At 37.0% G+C, this 24,672-nt stretch overlaps 1 protein-coding gene across 19 annotated transcripts in view; it reads right to left on the bottom strand.

The window, feature by feature from the left end:
* Positions 1 to 24,672, bottom strand: part of PHKB (phosphorylase kinase regulatory subunit beta) — a 219,543-nt gene that overhangs the window by 136,036 nt on the left and 58,835 nt on the right. For all 19 annotated transcript variants that reach the window (XM_044761196.2, XM_044761195.2, XM_044761200.2 and 16 more), the window contains 2 exons: positions 13,935 to 14,050; positions 4,872 to 4,935 (listed from right to left, as the gene is read on the bottom strand). In XM_044761196.2, the coding sequence (XP_044617131.2) occupies positions 4,872 to 4,935; positions 13,935 to 14,050 (180 nt within the window). The remainder of the gene's footprint in view (positions 1 to 4,871; positions 4,936 to 13,934; positions 14,051 to 24,672) is intronic.

The following is a 24,672-nucleotide window of genomic DNA, read 5'->3' as shown; positions in this document are numbered from 1 at the left end:
TCTACAGAAAATCCTACTGGAGTACTGTTAAAGGAACTTTCAAACTACACAGAGAGATGAACCTGAGTGGTAATTCTCAGGATTTCAGAAGAGCAGAGCTGAGACTCACACCCAAGAACCACAAAACTGTTGCTGAGCATGTCTAGGACATTTGCTGAGTGTAAAGTATAATTTATTTAAATATTATTTAAATATTGTCAAATATCACTTAAATAACATTGATACATGTCACTATATTTATAGAGAATATATTTGAAACCATGATGAAATATGTGATTATTTATAGAGAATATATTTGAAACCATGATGAAATATGTGATTCTCATATCGAGGATTATATGAGTATGTTTCTAAATGCTCCAAATTAGCCTTTATTATAGACATTGCTGAAGAAATCAGGCTATTTTATCACATTTTCTTCTTAGATATTTTCTGCCAAAGAAAATAACTTGTGAAAAATAAGTTGGTTTCAAAGGAAAGATTTAAATGACAAGGTTTTTCCCTTGAATAATAAGGCAAGTCTGATATTTAAAAAAAAAAAGAAGAAAGGAAGCATAGGAACACATAATCATTATCAAAGCTAAAGGTTTATTCCACCCAACAATTTTCCATAAAAATAAAAATTAACATTTGTCTTATCTCATACACTGAAGCACAAAAACGACAAAAGGTAAGCCTTTCAGGCTGTTGGTCAAGTGGATACCTCCTTCAGAAGTTCAGCAATTAAAAAGAAAATGGTGTGGTCAAAAGGTACAAACTTCCAGTTAGGAAAGAAATAAGTCACGGGGATATGATATTCAGCAAGGTGACTACAGTTAACAGTATCATATTGTATATTTGAAAGTTGCTAAGAGAGTGTATCTTAAAAGTTCTCATCACAGGGGCCCGCCAAGTGGCACAGTGGTTAAGCTCGCACGCTGCACTTCAGCGGCCTTGGGTTCACTGGTTTGGATCCCCAATGTGGACCTATGCACCATCTCACACAAAATAGAGGAAGATATGCACGGATGTGAGCTCAGGGACAATCTTCCTCAGCAAAAAGAGGAGGATTGGCAGCAAATGTTAGCTCAGGGCTAATCTTCTTCAAAATTAATAAATAAATTTTAAAAAAGAACTTAGTTCTCATCACAAGAAAAATAAATTTGTAACTATTTGTGGTGTTGGATGTTAACTAGACTTATTGTGTTGATCATTTCGTAATATATACAAATATCAAATCATTACGTTGTTTTAAAAAAAGAAGAAAATGGCTTAAAAATTTTCACAGAAAATGCACAGTTCTAAAGGTAGAATTCATTCAAGATCTAAGATTTCCTGTATTGACTGTTGATATTCCACATTCATTACCAAGTGGCTTTGGTTTAATTCTTGTTCTGCCTCCTTGTTGCATGACCTGTGAAAAGACACCTCAACTCTGTGACCACTCATTTTGAGAGAAGGGCCCTTCCAGCTCCAAAGATCTAAGACTCTTTGAGTTGCCACCAACAGGAGATGTACTTTTTCAAAGCTCTAGATTAATTTAGTTAAAGATACATGATCAGGTCTTCTGAAACACTCTATCAACAGTCTTCAGAAATAACAGAATACTCATCTGACCTAAAATCCCTCAAATCTTCAGGTTTCATTGGGTTTTCATTTGAATAAAAACATTTCCTTGTTATATCAGTTCTTTTCCAAGCCACTGACTTTTAGTGAGACCACAGCCCATTGAAGTACATAGAGCAATATAATAAAATGATTAAACACTAAAATGATCATATGCACTTGTAAACGTGATGTTTAGCAGGTACATTTTTAATTTAACTGCTGTAGAGATGGGAATTTTAACATTTTCAAAGTCAGGTTTCTGTAATTCTCCACATCAGAAACAAAGATCAAAGGGAACTGGTAAAACTAGGATACTCTTGACATTATCCAAAAAAAGGGAAAATGGAGAGGCTCTACTTGCAACATGTGACACCCGTGTGGCTAACGGACTAAGACATTATTTGTCCATATTTCTATCTGAAATACTCAAGGAATAGTCAACTCAGCAAACATTTAGTACATAGCTCTGCTGGAAATGGATATGAGCTAACCAAAGTCAATATTAACTCTGCTTAGAGCAGTTGTTCTCATCCTTGTCTCAACCTGAACATTACACTTCCTGGGCAGTCTGGAAAAATCTCAAGGCTAAGGCCTCCCCCTAGACCAATTAAATCAGAATCTATATGGGTAGAGCCCAGCTATCAGTACTGCAAATGCTTCCAATGTGCAGCCAAGACTGAGAAATCACGAAGGAACAATTCCAGCAGTATATTTATAACTCAGAATCAGAAAGCACAGTAAAGCAATTCAGTGCTTTTAGAGTTATGGCTAAGAGGTCTATGAAAGCTTCCCAGGAAAAGCAAGCTGAAGACAGAGCCCTGAAAGATGGGTAGTTAGGAAAGGTACCATATATATGTGTGGGCATATATGTATGCGGAGGGAGTGCATAGTAGATATGTATGCACACTAAGACTCAGGTACATTTGAGCAGAGGGAACAACTGCAAAAAAGAGCTGACCTAGACACGAAACTCCACTCAGCTCACTATTTGATGTGCCACGGAAGGCAGAAGGACAAGACCTGCATCTTTCCAGACTGCTGCTGTAACACTACTGATTTGGTCCGTGACTCCTCTCAGTCCCCTTGAGATACTCTAGAGGTTTTTCAGTCCAATCTCTTCATTTCCCTTCTTTAGTATGACTAGTACTTCGTTAATAATAACAAGTAATAACATTTATTGAGGGCTTAATCTTTGCCAAGCACTATGTTAAGCTTATTTGGGTGAAAACCTTCTGAGTTAGGTCCTAGCATCATTATCTCTATTTTTTTAGATGAGGAAGCTGAGACAGGTATATAACTAGCCAAAGTTATAGAACTCATTGGTGGGAGTACAGAGCATACAGTGGGTGTCTTGGCTCTGAACACAATGCCATTCTTCTTTTTTTAATTGAAGTATAATTGACATATAACAGTATATTAGTTTTAGTTTCAGGTGTGTAACATTAATGATTCGATATTTGTGTACATTGCCAAATGATCACCACAATAAGTCCAGTTAACATCTATCACTGTACATAGTTACAAAATTTTTTTCTTGTGATGAGAACTTTTAAGATTTACTCTATTAGCGATTTTCAAATATGCAACACAGTATTATTAAATATAGTCACCATGCTGTATATTACATCCCCATGACTTATTTATTTTATAACTGGAAGTTTGTACCTTTTGACCCCTTTTTCCTATTTCCCTATCCTCCACCCCCCACCTCTGGCAACCACCAATCTGTTCCCTATATCGATGAGCTTGGTGTTTTGTCTTTTTAGATTCCACATGTAAGTGAGATCATATGGTATTTGTCTTTCTCAATCCGACTTATTTCACTTAGCATAATACCCTCAAGGTCCACCCATGTTGTCATAAATGTCAAGATTTCATTCTTTTTTAAGGCTAAATAATGCTCCATTGTACAGTCATGCATAGCTTGATGGTGGGGATATGTTCTGAGAAATGCGTTATTAGGCAATTTTGTCATTGTGTGAACATCATAGAGTGTACTTACACAAACCTAGATGGTACAGCCTACTACACACCTATGCCATATGTTACTAATCTTATGGGACAATCATCATATACACGGTCCATTGTTGATCAAAACATCGCAACAGAGTGCATGACTGCACATATATGCAGCACATTTTCTTTATCCATTCATCCATCAATGGACACTTACGTTGTTTCTGTATCTCAGCTATTGCAAATAATGATTAAAACACCATTCCTTTACGCCATGTCACCCTCATACTCCTTTTCTTCCTTCCTACCTACCTCTCTCTCTGATACATATATATTACATACACACATACACACACACACACACATTCACACATACACATATACATGCACATTTAAATAAATGTATTGAGAGTGAGGCAGCGGTGAAAAGGAAATGAAAAGTACTGAAAGGTAGATGTAGGATTTTCATGAGTATGTTGACTTTTCCAGTGAGAGAGAAACGTTGATATAAGCCAAGAGATCAGTGCCAGAGGCACCAAGAATCTCCAGGAGAGGCATAAGATTAATAACCATGAGTTTTGACAGGCTCATACTCCCCAAATCCCCATGAGCTCTTTTCTCTCCATTTCTCCAGTTAGAGGTCTTGAGAGAGGAGGAAGAGTATGAAGTGGATAATTTAGTCTTGGGCACCCAAAATGAGGTACTGCTCTCCTCTTCCCCATCTTTTCATGTCTATGGTCATTCTCTACTCTTCATGTCATGGATGGAACCAGAGTCCGTGCTCCAAAAGGAAGTTAGAGTGAGAAGAGAAGAGAGTTTGTGGACGTAAGGAGAGGAAGAAAGGCAGTTGTTCTATGATACTCCAACTTGAAACTCTTAAATTCAAGATTTGAGGTACATAGTACATACAATTCTTTGGCTGCACACATTATACAAATTCCCGTCTACATGAAATATATGTTGATATACATTAAATTGAAACCAACATGAGCACTAATAAGGAAAATATATGACATATAAGGTTAGGAATATTTAAAATTGTGAAAGCTCAACAAAAGACTTGAGGGAAAAATTACTGACAAAGAAAATGAGAATTCTTTATCAAGACATTTTTTCTCTTAAAGGAAGCAATGTTTTTCTGTTAGAAAACTAAAATTTAAATGGCAAATCACATTCAAAGGAAAGTTTGCTCAACCATGGGCTGCTACACAAATTTCAGACATTCTCTGATCATCAGGAGTGATTTGGTTAATGAATGGCCAAATTAATTAAAAACGTAATTCACTAAAATAATCAAAGTTGTTGTTGCTATTGCTGATTTTTTTTACCTGGTTGCCAAAGAGGTTGAATCCATTAATTGCTTCCAGAGCTGCTTTCGCTAAGCCAACAGAGCTAAAAGAGAAAAGGAAATGCTTTATAATTCTGATACAACTGGCTACAAAATAAGAACAATTATCTGATGAATATTCACAAGGAAGTCTTTTAATTAACACTTATAGCTAGTGTAAAAAGAATAATGTCTAAGAGCCTTCAGTCTGACATTTCACTATTTTAATTTTTCTTTTTCATAGTTAGTGATCTTCCGGGAAAAATATTTCTAAGTTCACCTTGATCCAGGCAAATGGTCATACTATTGATGGGAGTAGTTTTAATTCCAGCATCATTTATATCCACTAACTTAAGGAGAAAAAAAGACGAACTTTAGAGGAAGGTATATTATAATGATATGTGCACAGTAATAATCAACTTGGGCATCATTAGCTCAGATCAATATAAAAGAGCTTTTCTGACGTCAATCCTGAACCTTAAAAAAAGATCTCACACATCATACACTTACCACAGAGTGTGGTTTAATATACTCATTCAAATACTCTTTGCTTAGAGTCTAATAAAATAGGCATTACTTTATGCTCACAAAACAACTGATCATCATACCTCTCATTTTTTGCTATATTCTTCTCTTTGTAATAAAATGTATACTCCTTTGGCCTCTCAAATGCCACATACAATAGTGCTGGAAAATGGGAAGACCCAAATTTCATTAAAAATATGACACAGGCATCTTCTCAACCTTTAAATATTTTAGATCTAATATCCAGTTTATTTTATTTATTGCAATATTTTGTTTTTATTAAAAGCAAATGCGTATGTCATTAGCATCATTTAAAATTAATGCTCTGTCATGATTTCAGCATTTCTTTAAAGGAGTGATTATCAGAGTGTGGTCCCTAGAGCAGCAGCATTACCTGGGAACTTGTTAGAAATGCCAGTTCTCACTCTTCTCTGGGAATGGGGGCCCAATAATCAGTGTTACAAAGCCCTCAGGGAGTTGCATGCACTTTAAATTCGAGAACTACTGTTCTAAGCTATTCAAATCATCGTTATCTACATTTTCAATGAGTTGTTTACATGAAATGTTCTCAAGTAAGCATTACTTTTATTACAGGATAGTAAAGAGATGGGAAACTTATTTTAAAATACATGGATGGGGAGGTAGAGTGACATAATTTTCCCTATTCCTCTCACTAAGTACAACTAAAAACACTAGATATTACATAAACAAAAATAAAAAGGCTCAGAAAGATAGAAAGGTAGACTTGCTATTAGGTTAGGAACCTTAGGATTTTAGCAACAACACTGTGGTAAGTTTCCTGAGTTTCCTTTTTGCCTCCTATATACCAGACTCAGAGCTGAAGAAGCCAACAACCAGAAAATGCCAGTAAGCGCACAGAAAAGCCCTAATAAAAGCCTGCTTTCTCTAGCCAAAGGACCAAGAAAAGGGAAGCCTAGCAAAATACGACAATAACCACTCAATATTTAGACAGTTTAAAATTTAAACAATAACCACTCAAAAACAAAAACACCCTGGGCCCCTACCCCCACCCACTCCTGAAAGGGTTAAACCTAGACTTCTACATTCCTGAGTCTATAATAAGGAACTGCACCCAACCTGCAACCCTCTCAGCTATGGTGTGGTGTCAGATAAGTCCAAGGAGGAAGCCAAGACCTTCATTCCCAAGGAATGATAAGAAGTCTCCCCCTCATACCTCAGTGTCAGTGGAGATCACATGGAAAGCCTAGACTTCCACCCCTGCTCATCAGCAATGAGTGAACCAACCCTTCCTGCTGCGATGGCATCAGAGGAGGTCGAATGGGGCGTCAGGACTTTCTCTAATGCCCAGTTGTAAAGAGGCCATACCCTGGGGCCGGCCCTATGGCCGAGCAGTTAAGTTGGTGTGCTCCATTTAGGAGGCACAGGGTTTCGCTGCTTTGGATCCTGGGCACAGACATGGCACCACTCATCAGACCATGCTGAGGTGGCGTTCCACATAGCAGAACCAGAAGGAACTGCAACTAGAATATACAACTATGTACTGGGGGGGCTTTGGGGAGAAGAAGAAAAAAAAAAGGCAACAGATGTTAGCTCAGGTGCCAATCTCCAAAAAGTAAAATAAACAGGCCATACCCTTTCCCTGTTATGTTAAGTAGAGGCCAATTGGGAATCAGTAATGAGACACTCCTATCTTTCCCAGCCAGGCAGGTATCAATGGAAGCCTACCGGGGAACTAGACATCCCAACCAGACCCAGCAGTAATGAAGAGTCTCCATCTTGGGTGTCAACAAAAGACCCAGCCTTACATTCCCACCTGGCAGTAATGGGGTGATGCCCCTATCTGCTTCCCCTCCCACAGTGATGCCAAAAAAATTCAGCTAAAATAGAATGTTAAAGTAAGTTTCAGGGTCTTATAACATAATACTCCCTTGCATTTCCCTGTGAATTTTAGGATTAGCTTATCAATTTCTGCAAAAAAGATAGTTGGGTTTTTGATATACATTACACTGAACAAAGATATATTTCCATTTTTGCATGTCTTTAATTTCTTTCAACAATTTTTTGTAGTTTCCAATGTACAAGTCTTGTACTTCTTTTGCTAACTCCCTCTACTTTTAAGATGAGGAATCTAAAGTCCCAAAAGATGAAGTGTAGTGGATTTCAAATGCATCCTGACCTTCTCTTTGGTGAAAACTCTGTTCCCTACTAGAATCTATGCTGACCGTTTTGCCCTGATTTTCAAGAACAAATGAGCCAATAATCTGGGTTTAAGATATTGGCCTACCGCTTCAAATCTGCAGCCCCGTATTTCACTGGTAGTGAACAAAGTGCCTGATGCTTCCACAGGTTAAACAAATTCCATGACAAGTCAGCTGGTACTGCTAGTATACTCAAGACAAGGGCAGCAGTCTCTTTTCATATCCAAAGTCATTTTAGAGAAATGATAAGGCCTAGAACCTGAAGGAATCAAGTCCAAGTGAAAAATATATGCCAGTTTAAAACATGTCTGCAAATTCTTTGACACTTCTATCAAGAGGTGGAGTCTTATTCCCCTCACTAGAAGATGGCCTGGTCTTACTGACTCTAACAAATAGGATGTGGTGGAAGTTATACTGCACGACTTCTGAGGCTAGGTCATAGCAGGGCTAGGACATAGCCCCTGGCTGGCTCTCTTTTTTGTGACGCTGGACCTTGGAACCCAGCCACCACGTTGTGAGGAAGTCTGTATGAAAAAACTTCACATAAGTCTTCTGGCAGACAGCTCCTGCCAAGGCTCTAGTCAACACTCCAAAGCCAGAGAGAGGAAGCCTTCAAGCTGACTCCAACGCCAGCTACAACTGATGGCAAACACATAAGAGACACTGAGCATGAACCACCTAGCTTAGCCCAGTCAACCCTCAGAACCATGAGAGCTAATAATAGTAAAATATTGTTGGTGTTTTATGCCTCTAAGTTTGGGGTGGTTTATTTGCAACAATAGGTAACCAGAAGAGAACCTAAGTCAGGTTCCTAACTCTATCACGTACCCAGAACAAGCAGGCCAATCATAGTTAGCCTTGCATACTCCAAATGGAAACCAAATAGTACCTGCACAAGAATTCTAGACTCTTGAACCCAAGGGTTAGGAGAGCCCATAGGAATCATATATTCTGACAGTTCATGCAAAAAATTCACTGTCAACTGGTTTTCTTGCTTAAGAATGTGTTCCTGATGTCCTAGGAGTTCCCCTAAAGCCCCCAATGCACAAACATTTATCTGCATTTAACTGAGTAACACCAGAAAACCTCCACTTACAGTATGAGGTACATGTATTATGAAGACTGTTTGTAGTATTTTGAGAAGTGAGAAGAAATAAATTATTCAAAAGGCAAATACATAAGAAATTCTGTACTGGAGGAGATACCATGTAGCCCACTCAAGGCTCCATCTTTAAGACACGTAAGGAAGCAATTTGGAAATTGCCTTCTAAATGAAGTGTTACAAAAAACCGAACACTGTACCTGGACTAGAGTAAATGTGGCATTCTTTCCATTTTAACTTTCTTTCCCAATGCAATTGGTTAAATAATTGGACTTAATTGAAATTCATGAATACACTGGTTATTTAAATCTCTGGCAACAGCAAGCTATTTAGAAACTCAAATACACTCCTAATCTGATCTTATATTCTACTGGCAAATATAAGAATGTTGTAAGAATTGAAAATATTTATTAGCACAGGACATTCTCAGAAAATTACATTATTCATACTTAGTTATTGAATATATTAATATTAGGTGACTATTATCAGTAGAACATTCACCAATTTGATTCTTGCAAGGTGTTACCTCAACATTCACTTAAGAGGGCTAAAATAAAGCAACGTTTGCTAGGGAGATAGTTTGTAATAAAAGTGATTGATTGCATAAATCGAAGCTTTTCTAGAAAGATGATGGGTTTGGACCAGATGATTTATAACTCATCATGGAATTGAAAAAATTAATTGGCATGCATGGGAACTAAATTCACAATCTCCTGCTCACTAACACTATGCTTTAACTCCCTGAGCACCCAATCATACTTCCTGAAAGAACAAAGACTTTACAGTACTATAGTTTTCATGGATGTTCAGGAACTGTTCGGTATGGCAAAAATATATAAAATGAAGCAGAATGGATGGATAGTTGCTTCTATCATAATTCAATGACTGGAACATCAAAAATGACTTAAGAAGACTACATAGTTACTTCAAATAACAAGCAGTGTACGGAATAAAATGGTCACTAAAAGCATCTTAAACAATGACATGATGGTTACTTATCTGATATTTTAGTGATGCCTTTCTTTATTGAAAAAGGCAAGATAATAGAACATAAAACCATTGAAAAAACCATGAAAAATCAGATTTAAATTGTCTTTGTTTCTATAGTCTTCTTTACACTGCAAATACAAGATTTAACAAAGTAAAAAAGGAAATTATGCTGTTAAATGGAAAGTTCTATTTAGGAGTTAACATTTCAGAAACTTTTCTTTCCATTTGAGCATATAGCCACATTACTAAGTTATTAAGTACCATTTTCCTTTTTGCTTCCCAAGAGCCAAAAAAACTCAAAGTTAGGCTTGGCATTCAATTCACAGTTTATAGAAGACTCATCTCTTCTCAAAAACAAAGAGTTTTGGTTTAAAGGTAGTCCCAAGGTGTATGACTATCCTTACACAAATGAGGAAGGGGAAATATAAAGACTAAAATACTTTAATTAAACTTGGAGCAGCTGAGAAGACTACTTGAATACGTAATTTTGGGAGTTAAGAATTAGTGCTACAATAAATAGGTACCAAAAGGATATATGAAGGAAAATGTAATTAAATCAAATAATATAGGATTTTAAAATATACTGGCATTTATTAAAAGACTTAGAGACTGAACATTGTCCTGAAAGAGGACAATTATCTGACAGTTCCAGACACCTTGGGAGAAACTGAAACGAGCGTGTTGCTTGAGGAAAGTCAAGTCAACAGAAAAATCAGGAGAACAGGGAACACTTGCTCAGGAAACATTTCAAGAAAATCACAGTGAGCTTAGAGCAACAGATCCTTTCACTACAGCCCTGAAAAGCATGAGGCTGCTGCTAGAATTGGGCTCAGATAAATGTAATGAGATCATCTTTCAGAAAAAAAATTCTAAGACTTATCTAAGAAATACTAAATAATTCAAAAACTTGGACTAAAAGGGATACCAGCAAACTTGGGGCTGAAAAGGGCAGATCAACAAGGTCTGACCAAAGCATTAAGCTGAATCAAGCTGTACTGAGTACTAAACAAAGATACCCTTGAAACTTACCACAGTTTCACAGAGAGCATACACCCTACTGTTCTTTCAAACTTTAGAATAACTTTTTAAGACTCTAAAATACAATGTGAGGGGCCCTGGCCCTCTGGCTGAGTTGGTAAGCTCGTGTACTCCTCTTCAGCAGCCCAGGATTCTCCACTTCGGAACCCGGGCACAGACCTACACAACCCTCATCAAGCCACGCTGTGGTGGCGTCCCACATAGAAGAACTAGAATGACTTATAACCAGGATATACAACTATGTCCTGGGGCTTTGGGGAGAAGAAGAAAATTCAGCATGAAAGAGTAGAAACTTTCCACTTTCAGCGGTTGGATTTGGAGGCCAACCACCTGGAATCTAGTTCCAGTTCTACCACCTACTGGCTTGTATCATTTAAGGGCAGGGTTGGGGGGAGAGCACTAAACCTTCTAAACCTTAGTTTCCTCCGGTATAAAGGGCAATGATGTTCCCTGCTTGACCTAAATAAAATTTATTTTGTAACTGTACAGTGCCACAGACTGCAATTATTGCAGGGCCACTGAGCATGGATGCTGAAAAGGGAGCCTCTGACCTCAGAATACTATGTGTGTGTTTTGGGGGACCCGGGTGGGAATCTTCTTTGATCAAGTTGCAGCTTAGAAGGGATGTGCCCAGTGTGGTAAGGGAAGAAAGGGACATTCACCAAGCCAGTTACTTTGGCCAAAGCCCTAGTGAGCACCAAGGCAACAGTCAGAGTGTACTCTGTCCCTTCTCTGACTCCTGCTAAGCAGGACTGCATAGTATAGAAATAGAAGGAGAATGGCAAAGAAAGTCAAGAAGGCAAACGGCGTACTTATAGCAAGAATTATTGTACACTACTTCAGGCTGTCTGAAATTATGAGAACAGCTTAAAGATGTAACAAGGATACTGCATTAAGCAATAAAGATCAGATCCAACTAGGCACAGATAGTTCTGGGATGTCTTACAGCAGCAATAGATTAAAAGGCGTGACTTAATCCCTCACTGGTAGCAGCTCTACATTCTACTCCCCAGGCCTAAGCAAAGAAAGATACTGGCTTCCCACCACCACTGCTATCACTGTGCCCATGAGCGCGGAGTCCTGCTGCAGTTTCAAAACAGACTCCTTTGGCACCAGAGGTGACAGACCCAAAAAGGCTTGTGGAGATCTGAGCTCAGAAACATTTGAAAAGGAAAATGTTTAAAATTCTTTTGGGGAATTGTAAAGTGTTATACCATGGAAAATTAGAAGATCAATGTTAAATGTATAAAACCCATCATCCAAATCTAAATGGCAAATTTCATTTCCCATCCATTTGAATATAACTGATCTGCTACAATTAAGATTAATTTTGCATGCAAAAGGTAGCAAAGAACTTCATATCCTCCAAGCCTTGAAATAAAATCCTTAATGATTCAATCTAAAGATTAGCATCTTAGTTACAAGAAAACAACTTGGAGACTCTGTTTTTTTCACTAGAAACCTTCCAACACCTTAACTTTCTAGCATTAATGGTATCTTTTACCCAAGGCTCACTCTGAGTTTAACACAGTTTTTATAAACAGAAAAACCCCTACTCCAAATATTTCATACTGAAAATAATGTCAGTGGGATAACATTGGCATATATTAAATGGTTATTAAAAAGCAGATAAGAGGGGTTGGCCCCACGGCCTAAGTTAAGTTTGGCACACTCCACTTCAGCAGCCCAGGTTTGGATCCCGGAGTGGACCTACACCACTCAGTGGCAGCCAGGCTGTGGCAGTGACCCAGTGACCCACATACAAAATACAGGAAGACTGGCATAGATGTTAGCTCAGGGTGAATCTTCCGCAGCAAAAAAAAAAAAAAAAGCAGTTAAGAGGTCTGATAAATCAGAAATGCTGAAAAGGTAAAATCACCTTTTCTAATCAAATCCACTTTCTTTCTTGTAATTTGACTGATAACTTGGAATCTTGAGAATGTAATTTGGATGATGGCTGAAACATAACATTATCTTCCTATTTTTAATATTTGTCAGAATTTGTTTAATGTCTGCTCTGAACTTTCCCACAAATTATTTCTCCACTTCACTGACTGCTACTGTTCTGCTGTGTATTATAAAAATGCCTCATATGAATCATAAAACTTATAGAAAAATGTTTGTATTTTAGTTAACCAGAGTTAACCAAAAAGTCCTTTTTGTTTCAAGCTTTGTTATCAAAATAGTCTTAAAGAGTACATTTGTATCCTAGTGCTTACTTATGCCAGGTATTCAAATGCTTTACATAAATATTAACTCAATCATTATAACAACATTATAAAGTAGAAACTATCATCTTCATTTTATAGATGAAGAAACTGAAGCATAGAAAGGATACATAGCTAGTGATCTGGAGTCAGTTTTTCGTTTACATAACAACTAAATTGGCCTAATTTTTTGTGTGTGATTAGTTCTTCTATCCAAGAAAATAGAGAAGTGTAGATTCCTCTTAACCAGTGTTTTCTAAACTGTTTCTCCACTTCATTTAAGTCTCAACGACCTAAACTGACCTATAGGTCATCACCTTTAAATTCTTAAATCTTTTAGTGTGAAATGGATACGACTAATTGAGCTACACTGTTTAGTTAAAAGATCACCTCCTGGGCAAAAACTTAGAATATCTGAAAGGTGCAATTAGTCACTAAAGCTGTTTCCCTAACCCTAAGGAGTAAAGGAAAGTGATAAACTACTAACATCAGTCATCAACTATTGCTGTTTATTCAAACCCCCTAAACCACAGCTCAAGATGTTGACCACACCTCTTACAGAAAACAATGAATGTTACGTCTTATAGGAAGGGTATAAGTATCTCTGAATAGGAGAAAAATCAGCTCTATAACTTGGAAGGGAATTTTACATGCAATGTATATACACTGGTGTTTGGCAATTTTAATGTACTTCACTCTTCAAAGAGCATCACGGTAAAGGGGAAGAAGAAAACCACGTGGCTGAGCAGAAAGTCCAAGCCGTGGACTGGAGGCTGCTGCACGTGGACTGACACCTGGGAGGCTGGGAAGGACACTGTGCCTTTCCTGCATCTGTTTATGGGCACTGAGAGCACACCCTTAGCTTTAATTTTAAGTGAATTTCATCTGCATCATATAGAAAAAAAAAAAGATGAAAATTAACATAGAAACCATAGTTCCAATCTAATACTTCTGATTTTTATTCATATTCAAATTCTACACATTTAAATTTTTTAAAAAACACTCAGAAATCAACAAATTACCTCGAATGTAGCTCTGTGCTGCCATTATTATATTTGCTTCCTCTTTCCCAGACACCAAAGTCAGGCACACGGTAAACTCTTTCTACACAAAATACAAGGTTTTGAATAAAAGAGACCTAAAAGAAAAGAAATGAAACATAAGGACACATGCAATAACAGGATCTTTTGATACTGATAAGAATAATTAGATACTATTTGAAATCCAAATACATACTTGCCTACCAGCACTTTTTTACCATGTTGAAACTCTTGTGATTATTACATTACTATGAATATTCTGTTATACCTGGCTTTTCTAATATAAAGCCTAAAATGAGAACCTAATATTATACTGCACAGAAACAAAATTTAAATCCTGTTAATGCTCCAACTATAATACTTCAGTGATATACCTATTACTGTTCACGAGGACTGTGCATCTTAAGAAGTAAGAAAAATATAAAGCACTCTTGATACTGGCTCAACACAAGGTTGACATAGGGAAGCCATATTACAGAAAAGAAACCACATTGTAACTTTGAAAGCCCTCTGACTAACTAACCCAGCTGGGTAACTACCCTCCAGGAGATCCAACTGCTCTGCGGATTCTATAACCCCCGCTTGTACACATACCTCCCAGCTGCAATAAGACAGTAACTTCATTATTTTGAGCTCCTTAGGACTGTGATGACCCCCGAACAGAGAGTCTATGCTGACAGCCATCCTCAATGACAACTGAAAGATCTAGTGCAGCCATTCCCAGTCTGCAACACCAGAGGGTCAACATTCCTAACTCCCTCCCCTGTAACCCACTGGCCTGTATAACTGCTTCAAGATTCTGTGCCCACTTAAAATGGTTCTTTTGGACATTAGTTGGCCATCTTCCCGCTTGCTGGCAAGCTGTGATAAAATGCCCTTTGTCTGCCACCAACTTGCCTCTTGACGACTGGCTTTTGTCTTGCAGCAAGCAGATCGTGCCCTTTGTGTGGTAACACTGTTTTATACTAGATAATAATATTTCGAATCTAAAATGCCCATATGAAATGTTAAATAAGTCTAAAACTTCAGAGATAAAAAGCTATTTCTCAGTTCTGTAACAAGCCAGTCCCACGTTGAATCAACCTGGAGTCTTGAGTCTATTACTCCTGGAATCTAATCTTCCTCCTGCCTTTTCGATAGCTATAGGTACCCATTCTTACGACTCAAAGCTTACACTTGGAGGTGGGCTCCCAACACTAGGCCAGGAGTCACAGCTTCCATGTAAAGATTTCAAATACTTGATGAAATTTACACTCTCATAAGGAACTATGGAAAGCAAAGATTATGGTCAGTTCTTATTTAATAAAACTTTATTCATTTTAATGAAGGCAATTTCTTAAGTGGGTTAGGGTCCTGATTACAGGGTTTTTAACTTAGTCATCATGTTTGGTTCCATATGACAAATTGAATAAGTCTATCTAGCCTACCCTTCATCTCAAGATCCCTCTCAAGTGGCAATACACATCCCCAACCTCTACCCTACACACACACAATTAATGTAATGTGTATACTTTTAAGATTGAAACAATAACAACACTGAAAACCAAGGTAAGGTTCCATCAGTAGACCAGAAACTTTGAGAAATTACAGAAAGACAGAAAGCAGTAGAAAGAAATTGATCAAGAAAATAGCAGAGGAAACCACAGCCTCTCAAAATGGTTCTTTGTAATCTAGGGTCTCTGGAAAGTCTCCAAGGCCAGAGTCAACATATACATTGACCAAGAGTTGATCAGGGAGGTGTCTACCCAGATTCTCTTACAAATGATCAATAGCTGGGGCACTTGATATCTGACCTTTCCATTATCCATCCCAACAGACATATTTGCCCTTGGGGCCAAGAACAACTCACACACTTCAGTGGATTAAAAAAGCAACTAGGGTGTTGGGGCCTCCCAGAAAAAGAACCGAACATAACATAATTCCAGGTTTCCACAAAACATGCATGTATCCCACAACTTCTCTAGCCAAGAGTGGAGCAGTACATACCTACAGTAAACTTTTGTTTTTACTTTGAATACTGGTGATGGTCTCCCCAGCTTTCCCAACCTCTTGCTACCTTGCCCATAGACCCTAAGGAAAACCTGCCTGTATAAAAACCCTGGTCCATTTTCAGAAAACCTAGTGTGTTTGGCTTCCATGGTCCATACAGTTATTTAGACTCTATAATACATACAGGACATACACTATACTTTGTTAGGTCTCCAAGTTTAAAGCTTTCAAATGATTCAGATCCTTCTTCCTTTCATGACAAACGTCTCAAGTGTATAACCCATATATGTCTTTCTTACTCCTCTTAGAAGAACTTTAGGACCAGGGCTAGGCCCAAGTAAGGCAGTCTGGTCACGCTGTATAATTGGTATAATAGGTGACTAAAAAGGTATTTTTGGCTAACAAGCACTGTGGGGAAAACTAAAATAACATTTACATTACAAGTAACTGCAAGTAAACAGTTTGGAAACTGCCATTCCACTCCATCCTAACAAGTAAAAAGCTGAACAGACTGAAAAATCAACAACTCTTCCTGGATCCACAAGAGAAAGGAGGACACAGAACAAACTGCTGCTCCATGAATGGAAAGACGGACAGGTGAAAACAAGCAGTCAAGGCTTCCTGGAGCAGGGACTCACAGGGGAAGCCAACTAAGGAACTAGTGCTGGACTAGTAAAACCAGAACTGTAACTGACACACTGCTCAGTTAAAAACTGAGGGTTAAAAACTCCAGGAGGACACAGTCATAAGGGGGTTCCCAGAATACTGTGAGACTCACCTCCAAGAGTTCAACTAGATTTCCACACTAAATATCAGAGAAAAATCCCCTCTGGCTTTCAGAAGGGGGAGGGGAAAAGAAACCATTTTGAAATACACCAAAGCACTCAGTTTTTCTTAGCAAGGCCTGCCATTAGGGGGAAAATGGTAAACCAGAGCCTGACCTGCTGGGCTATTATCAGAGCCTAACTGAACTGGGGAAGGGAAATACCCAATGCCAGCCAGCTTTAGCCATTCCACAAAAGGAACGGAAATACTCAACTCCAGCCCACCATACCCATCTTGTTCTATCTAAGGGGAGAGAAAAAAAGCTAAGAAACACTTGCGAAGTCCACAGTCCAGACGCATAAGGTAACTAAAAGACTGAGACCTAATCATAGGACTATAAAATGCTTTGCTTCCCTCCCCATCACACCTCACCACCAGAATACTAAAGGCCTATCGACACCAGTTTCTTTCACTTTGTCATTGTGTCTGGCCATCAAGGCATACAAAAAGGCAAAAAAAACACAATTTGAAGAAACAAAGCAAGCAGAGCACTATACATGGCAGAGATGTTGGAATTACCAGACTTAATTTTTAAAAAAACTATGATTAATACGATAAGGACTCTATTGGGTAAAGTAGACATCATGCAAGAACACATGGTTAATGCAATCAGAGAGTTGGACATCCTAAGGAAGAATCAGAAGAAATGCTAGAGACAAAAAATTGTAACAGAAATTAAAAATGGCTTTGATGGGCTTATTAGTAGACTGCACACAACTGAAGAAAGAATCTTTGAGCTAGAGGATATGTCAACAGAATCCCTGAAAACTGAAAAGCAAAGAGAATGAGGACTAAAAAAACCCAGAATAGAATATTCAAGAACTGTGGAACAACCAAAGAAGGTGTAACATACATAATGGGAATACCAAGGGAAAACATAAAGAAAGAAAAGAGAAGAAATATTTAAAATGATAATGTCTGAGAATTTCCCCAAATTAATATCCAACACCAAACCACAGACCTAGGAAGCTCAGAGAAAACCAAATATGGTAAGTGCCAAAAAAACTACATCTCAGCACATCATTTTCAAAATATAGAAAATTAAACATAAAGACAAAGTCCAGAAAGAAGTCAGAGGAAAAAATTACCTTACTTGTAGAGGAACGAAGATAAGAATTACATCTGACTTGTTCTCAGAAACCATGCAAGTGAGAGTGGAATAAAATATTTAAAATGTAGAGGAAAACACCGTCAACCTAGAATTCTGTACTCTGTAAAATTATCCTTCAAGAGTGAAGGAGAAATAAACACTTTCTTAGGCAAATAAAAGTTGAGGGAATTTGTTGCCAATAGGCCTGCTCTGCAAGAAATGTTAAAAGTTCTTTAGAGAGAAGGAAAATAATATAAGACAGAAACTAACAGAGCATCAAACTATGTAAGGCAAAAACCAACAGAATTGGAAAGAGAAATAGATGAATACACTATCAGATTGGAGACTTCAACTCCCCTCTATCAAAAATGAGCAGATTCAGCAGAGAATTAGGAGAACACAGCTGAATTCAACAACACCATTAATCAACTGATATAACTGACATCTATAGACTATTTCACCTGGCAACAGCAGAACACAATATTCTCAAGCTGACACGAAACATTTACCAAGACAGACCACATTCTGGGCCATAAAATATACCTTAAGAAATTTAAAAGAATACAAATCACATAATATCTGCTCTCAGACCACAAAATTAAACAAGAAATCAATAACAGAAAGATAACTGGAAAATCCTAAAATAAATAGAGATTAAACAACACACTTCTAAATAACACATGGGTCAAAGAAAAAAACCTCAAGAGAAATGAAAACATATTGAGATAAATGAAAATATAACTCTTCAAAATTTGTGGAATGCAGCAAAAGCACTCCACAGCAGGAAATTTATAGCACTGAATGCATATATTAAAAAAGAAGTGAGATCTAAAATCAATAACCTAAGTTTCCAAGTTGGAAACTAGAAAAAGAAGAGCAAATTAAATCCAAAATAAATAGAAGAAAAGAAATAAGAATTAGATAAGAAATCAACGAAATTGAAAACAGAAAATTAATAGAGAAAATCAACACAACCAAAAGCTGGTTCTCTGAAAAGATCAACAAAACTGATAAGCCTTTAGCCAGGCTAACAAAAAAAAAAAAAAGGAAAGGACACAAATTACTAATACCAGAAACAAAAGAGAGGACATCACTACAGATCCCATGGAAATTAAAAGTAAATAAAGAAATATTATGAACTCTACGCCCACAAATTTGATAGCCTAGACAAAATGGACCAATTCCTTGAAAGATACCATCTGCCAAAAGTCACAAGAAGCAACAATCTGAATAAACCTATATCTATTAAAGAAATTAAATCAATAATTAACGACATTCCAAAACAGAAAACACCAGGCCCAGATGGGTTCACTGATGAATTCTAACAAACATGTAAGGAAGAAATTATACCAGTTCTCTACAATCTCCTTTCAGAGGAAAGAAGCAGAAAGAATACTTCCTAATTCATCCTATGAGGCCAGCATTACCCTAACATAAAAACCAAAGACATTATAAGAAAACTACAGACCAATATCTCTCACGAACATTGATGCATAAATCCTCAACAAAATATTAGCAAATTGAATCCAAGAAAGTATAAAAAGAATTATACACCACAACTAAGTGGAACTGATCCTAGGGATGTAAGGCTGGTTCAACATTAGAAAATCAATTAATATAACCTATCACATCAACAGACTAAAAAAAGAAAAATCACATGATCATATTAATAGATGCAGAAAAGCATTTGACATAATCCAACACGTATTCATCATAAAAAGTCTCAGTGAAGTAAGAATAAAGGGGAACTTTCTCAACTTGATAAAGACTATCTAGAAAAAATCTATAGCTAAAATCATACTTATGGTGAGAAATTCAATGCTTTCCCACTAAGATCAGGTACAAGGCAAACGTGCCCCTCTCACTACTACTTTCCAGTATCATACTGAAGGTCCTTGCTAATCCAATAAGGCAAGAAAAAGAAATGAAAGGTAGACATATTGGGAAGGAAGACATAAAACTATCTTTGTTCACAGATTACATGATCATCTATGTAGAAAATCCAAAAAAATCTACAAAATAACTGGAACCAATAAGTGAATATAGCAAGGTGACAATACATGTTTAATATACAAAAGTCAATCATTTTCCTATATACAAACAATGAACAAGTGGAATTTGAAATTAAAAAGAGCACCCCTCAAAATGAAACTTAGGTATAAATCTAACAAAATATATATAAGATCTATATAAGGAAAATTGCAAAACTCTGATGAATGAAATCAAAGAACTAAATAAATGGAGAGATATTTCACATTCATGGATAGGAAGACTCAATAGTGTCAAGATGTCAATTCTTCCCCAACTTGATCTACAGATTCAATACAATCCCAATCAAAATACCAGAAAATTATTTTACAGATATTTACAAACTGATTCTAAAGTCTTTATGGAGAGGCAAAAGACTCTAATAGCCAACTCAATATTGAAGAAAAAGAACATAGTTGGAGGTCTAACACTACCCAACTTCAATATTTACTAGAAAGCTATGGTAATCAAGACAGTGGTATTGGTGAAAGGACAGACAAATCAATGTAAGAGAAGAGAGAGCCCAGAAATAGACCCCCATAAATACAGTGAACTGATCTTTGACAAAGGACCAAAGGCAGTACAATAGAGTAAAGATAGTCTCTTCAACAAATGGTGCTGGAATAACTGGACATCCACACACACAAAAATGAATCTAGAGAAAGACCTTACTCTCTTTACAAAAATTAACTCATAATGGATCATATTCCTAATCTAAAAGCAAAACTATAACACTCCTAGAAGATAACATAGGAGAAAATCTAGATGACCCTGGGTCTGGTGATGACTTAGATACAACACTAAAGGAACAATTCATGGAAGAAATAATTGATAAGCTGTACTTGAAAAAAATTAAAAACTTCTGCTCTGTAAAAGACAATGTCAAGAGAATGAGAAGACAAGCCACAGATTGGGAGAAAATATTTGCAAAAGATACCCTGATAAAGCACTGTTATCCAAAATGTACAAACACCTTTTAAAACTCAATAATAAGAAAACAATCAACCCAAGTAAAAAATGGACCAAAGACCTTAAGACGCTTAACAAAAGAAGATACACAGATGGCAAATAAGCATATGCCAAAAGATGCTCCAAGTCATGTCATCAGAGAAATGCAAATTAAAACATCATTAAGACACAACTACACACCTATTAGGATGGCCAACATGTAGAACACTGACAACGCCAAAAGCTGACAAGGATGTGGAGCAAGAGGAACTCTCAGTCACTGCTGGTGGGTAGGCAAAATGGTACAGCCACTTTGGAAGATAGTTTGCAGGTTTCTTACAGAACTAAACATACTCTTAACGTATGATCCAGCAATTGCACTCCTTGCTATGTACCCAAAAGAACTGAAAACGTATGTACACATAAAAACCTGCATTCAGATGTTTATAGCAGCTTTATTCATAAATGTCAAAACATGGAAGCAACCAAGATGTCCTTCAGTAGGTAAATGGATAAACAAATTGTGGTACATCCAGACAGCAGAATATTATTCAGCAATAAAAGGGAATTAGCTATCAAGCCATGAAGAGTCACGGAGGAACTTTACATGCTTACCAGTAAGTGAAAGAAGCCAATGTGAAAAGGCTATAACTGTATGATTCCAACTATATGACACCTGGGAAAGGGAAAATCATGGAGACAGATCAGCAGTAGCCAGAGATGGGGGGAGACGAATAGGTGGAGCACAGGGGATTGTCAGGGCAGTGAAAATACTTTGCATGATATTATAATGATGGGCATATGTCATTTGACATTTGTCCCAACCCACAGAATAAACAACACCAAGAGTGAACAGTAAGTTAAACTACGGACTTTGGTGATTACGATGCGTCTCTCTAGGTGCATCCTTGTAAACAAATGTAGCCTTCCCTTGAGTGATCTGATAAAGGGAGAGATTATGCATGTGCAGGGACAGGGGATATATGAGAAACGTTTCTACCATCCTTGCAATTTTATTGTAAATCTAAAACTGCTCTAAAAAAATAAAGTCTAAAAAAAAGCATTTACATGTTTGTTACTTTATCCCTTTCCCCATGTAAGCTGCATGAGGGCAGAGATTTTGCTCTGGTCACTGCTATATCCCAAGAAAACAGTGCCTGACATACAGCAGATGCTCAATGAACATTTGCAGCTTGACTTCCACCCTCATCACGCCAGAAACTGTAGTTGTAAAATTTTCCAAAATAACTCTCATACAAGTCTAATCATCCATCCTCATCTACCTGTTCTTAGCCCTATGACGTTTTATAAAACTGATCACTTGTTTCTTCTTCAAAGTTCCCATCCCTTTGACTGACACCACATCCTCTACTTGCCTCCTCTTCTTCCTTCCACCCTTACCAGTGGATATTTTACAAAGCTCTGTCTTGTTCTCTCTATACTCATATCTCATGCCTCCAGCAAGCTCATTCACTATCAATATTTTATCCACAGTTAACAGTATGACAGTACAATGTTTACAATACATGTTTACAACACTGTGATTTTTACATCCTAGCCCTGAATACTTATAATTCATACCTTTGTTTCTATACCCAATTATAAAATATTTCCACTTGGATTTCCCATTAAATGCCATGTTCTAATCTCTTTCATGACTTGTAAATACGCCTCAATTGTGTTTTTCTCCATGAGACCAATGGTTTTCCATGCCCTCAGTCTAGAAATCTGGAAATTATCTTTGGTTACTCTGTATCCTTTATCCCCAATATCATTCTGATACCAAGTCCTGTTTCTTGGGTCAAAAAAGTTCCCTGAATCTTGACACAGTAGCACAACTCTCAGGTCTAACATTCAAATTCTTCATAATCTTTCCACCCCATCCTCTTATGTCTTTACGTACTTCACAGTCTGACAGGAACCGTAGGTGGCTCATTTTCAACTGAAACGCTTTTCTATGAATCTTCCTTCAGTCCCAGTTCAACTTCGCCCCTTGGTGAAGCCTCTGACTTCTTTCTCTTAACTCAAATTGCATTTACAGCCAAGACCACAGCTCTTAATTTTTTTTTGTTTCATGTTGTTTTTTCCCCTACCTCTAATTAGTATATAGGTCTACCATCCCTTATTTGCAATATGAAAAGCCCACAAACTCTGAAACCAGTTGTTTTTTCTTAACTCATTTGTCAGCAAAACCCAGAATTGACATGAGGTTATCTGCTTTATCTATCCTTTGTGTGAATATGCATGTCTTATGCAAAAATATTAATATACTGATTATGGGGTTTTGTGCTAACCCTGCTGGGGTTATTACATAAACAAACAGTATATCCTTTGTAAAATCAAAAAACTCTGATATCTAAAACATATCTGGTACCAAAGGTTTCTTTAGACAAGGAATTATAGACCTGTATAACTTCTCTGAACTCAGAAACACGTATTTCTTGTATTATGTACACAAGCAATACCGAGGTTTAGTAAGGGACTGGGCACGTGGGGGAAATATAAGATTGCTATAATTATGAAAATAAAGATCACAACCATTTCCAAGGTCAGGGTATTTTGTGTACTAACTTCAATTCTGACTCTAATTTGTGTGTCCAATGTTGTTAACCCTTTGTTCTATCTTTATACCAATTCCTAATTTGTGTTACTTTGCTTTGAAGACATATATCTTTGAAAGTCACTTTTGGAAAAAAGACCCTAAGGAAAGATTCCTAATCTGAAAGAGCTAGAACCATCAGAATCAATGTTGTCTGAAGTATTTTCTGGATATTTTTAGTTAAATCTATAAAATAATAATTCAAATATCTGAAATAGTTTTAAAGTAGAGTTAAATGCCAATGAAACAATCACATTTTGGGAGATAGTGAATTGGAGTAATACTGTATTAAAAAACAAAATCTTAATGGATTTCATAAACCATGTGTAATAACAAAAACAATGACAAATTAGAGATTAAGAGGACCTCATATTGAATAAACAAATATAATTTTAACTAGTTTATGATAAACTCCAAAGGCAAACAATAATTTAACTCTCTCTCTACATAGAATTGAAAACATCCAGTATAATAAATCAGTGTTAACCAAATAGTACAGTAACCCCTTCTCAATATAACAAAAAGTAATTTTTATTGTATTTTATTAAATTAGTAATAATGAGTACTACGGAATAAATTTCTATTTACTGTTCCTTTCCCATATAGAACATTTCAGGATCTCTTTCCCCATGGTTTCAAAGATATTTGTAAAGTAATTTTGTGCAAATGAAGATAAATGCATATTTGAAGGGCTTTGTTTCCCCTGCATCTGGTATTCACCTAAATGTTTAAGGCTTTTATGATTTTACACACTCTTTAGCAGGACTGAGCCCTACCTTCAGTCAATGGTTGCTAGGGAAGGAAGAAGCTGTGGAGTAGTGTTAATTTACTTCGCAAATACCCTCCCTGATACCCAGGGCAATGTGGTTTTCGTCCTGGCACAATAGCTACCGGCCAAAGCACATGTACCAAACCGCCCACACAGCAACCCCCAGCAATGGATGCAGGCCTGGGCATGAAGGTGTGTTTCCATCTGCTTCTCTCTCTTTTGCAGTACTTTCAAAGCAAAAGCCTCCATTCTTGCTTTGACTTCTGTTTCCTCTTTCCACTTTTTCTAACCTTTAATTCCTTCTTTTGCTAAGTATCCTCAACAGAAGTGATTCGCAATTCATGTTAACTAGAACCCCAAATTCTCACAGCAAAAAAAGAAAAAAAAAGTTAGAGACTAAATTCAAGTACCTTAGAATTTCCTATAACAGTAACTTGATGCTGGGTAGGAGAATTTTGGCAAAAGGCAAGTC

Source organism: Equus asinus, chromosome 28, assembly GCF_041296235.1.
Source record: "Equus asinus isolate D_3611 breed Donkey chromosome 28, EquAss-T2T_v2, whole genome shotgun sequence".
NCBI lineage: Eukaryota > Metazoa > Chordata > Mammalia > Perissodactyla > Equidae > Equus > Equus asinus.
Note: the sequence above shows the minus strand (reverse complement) of the source record. Positions and strands in the feature narration are given on the sequence as shown.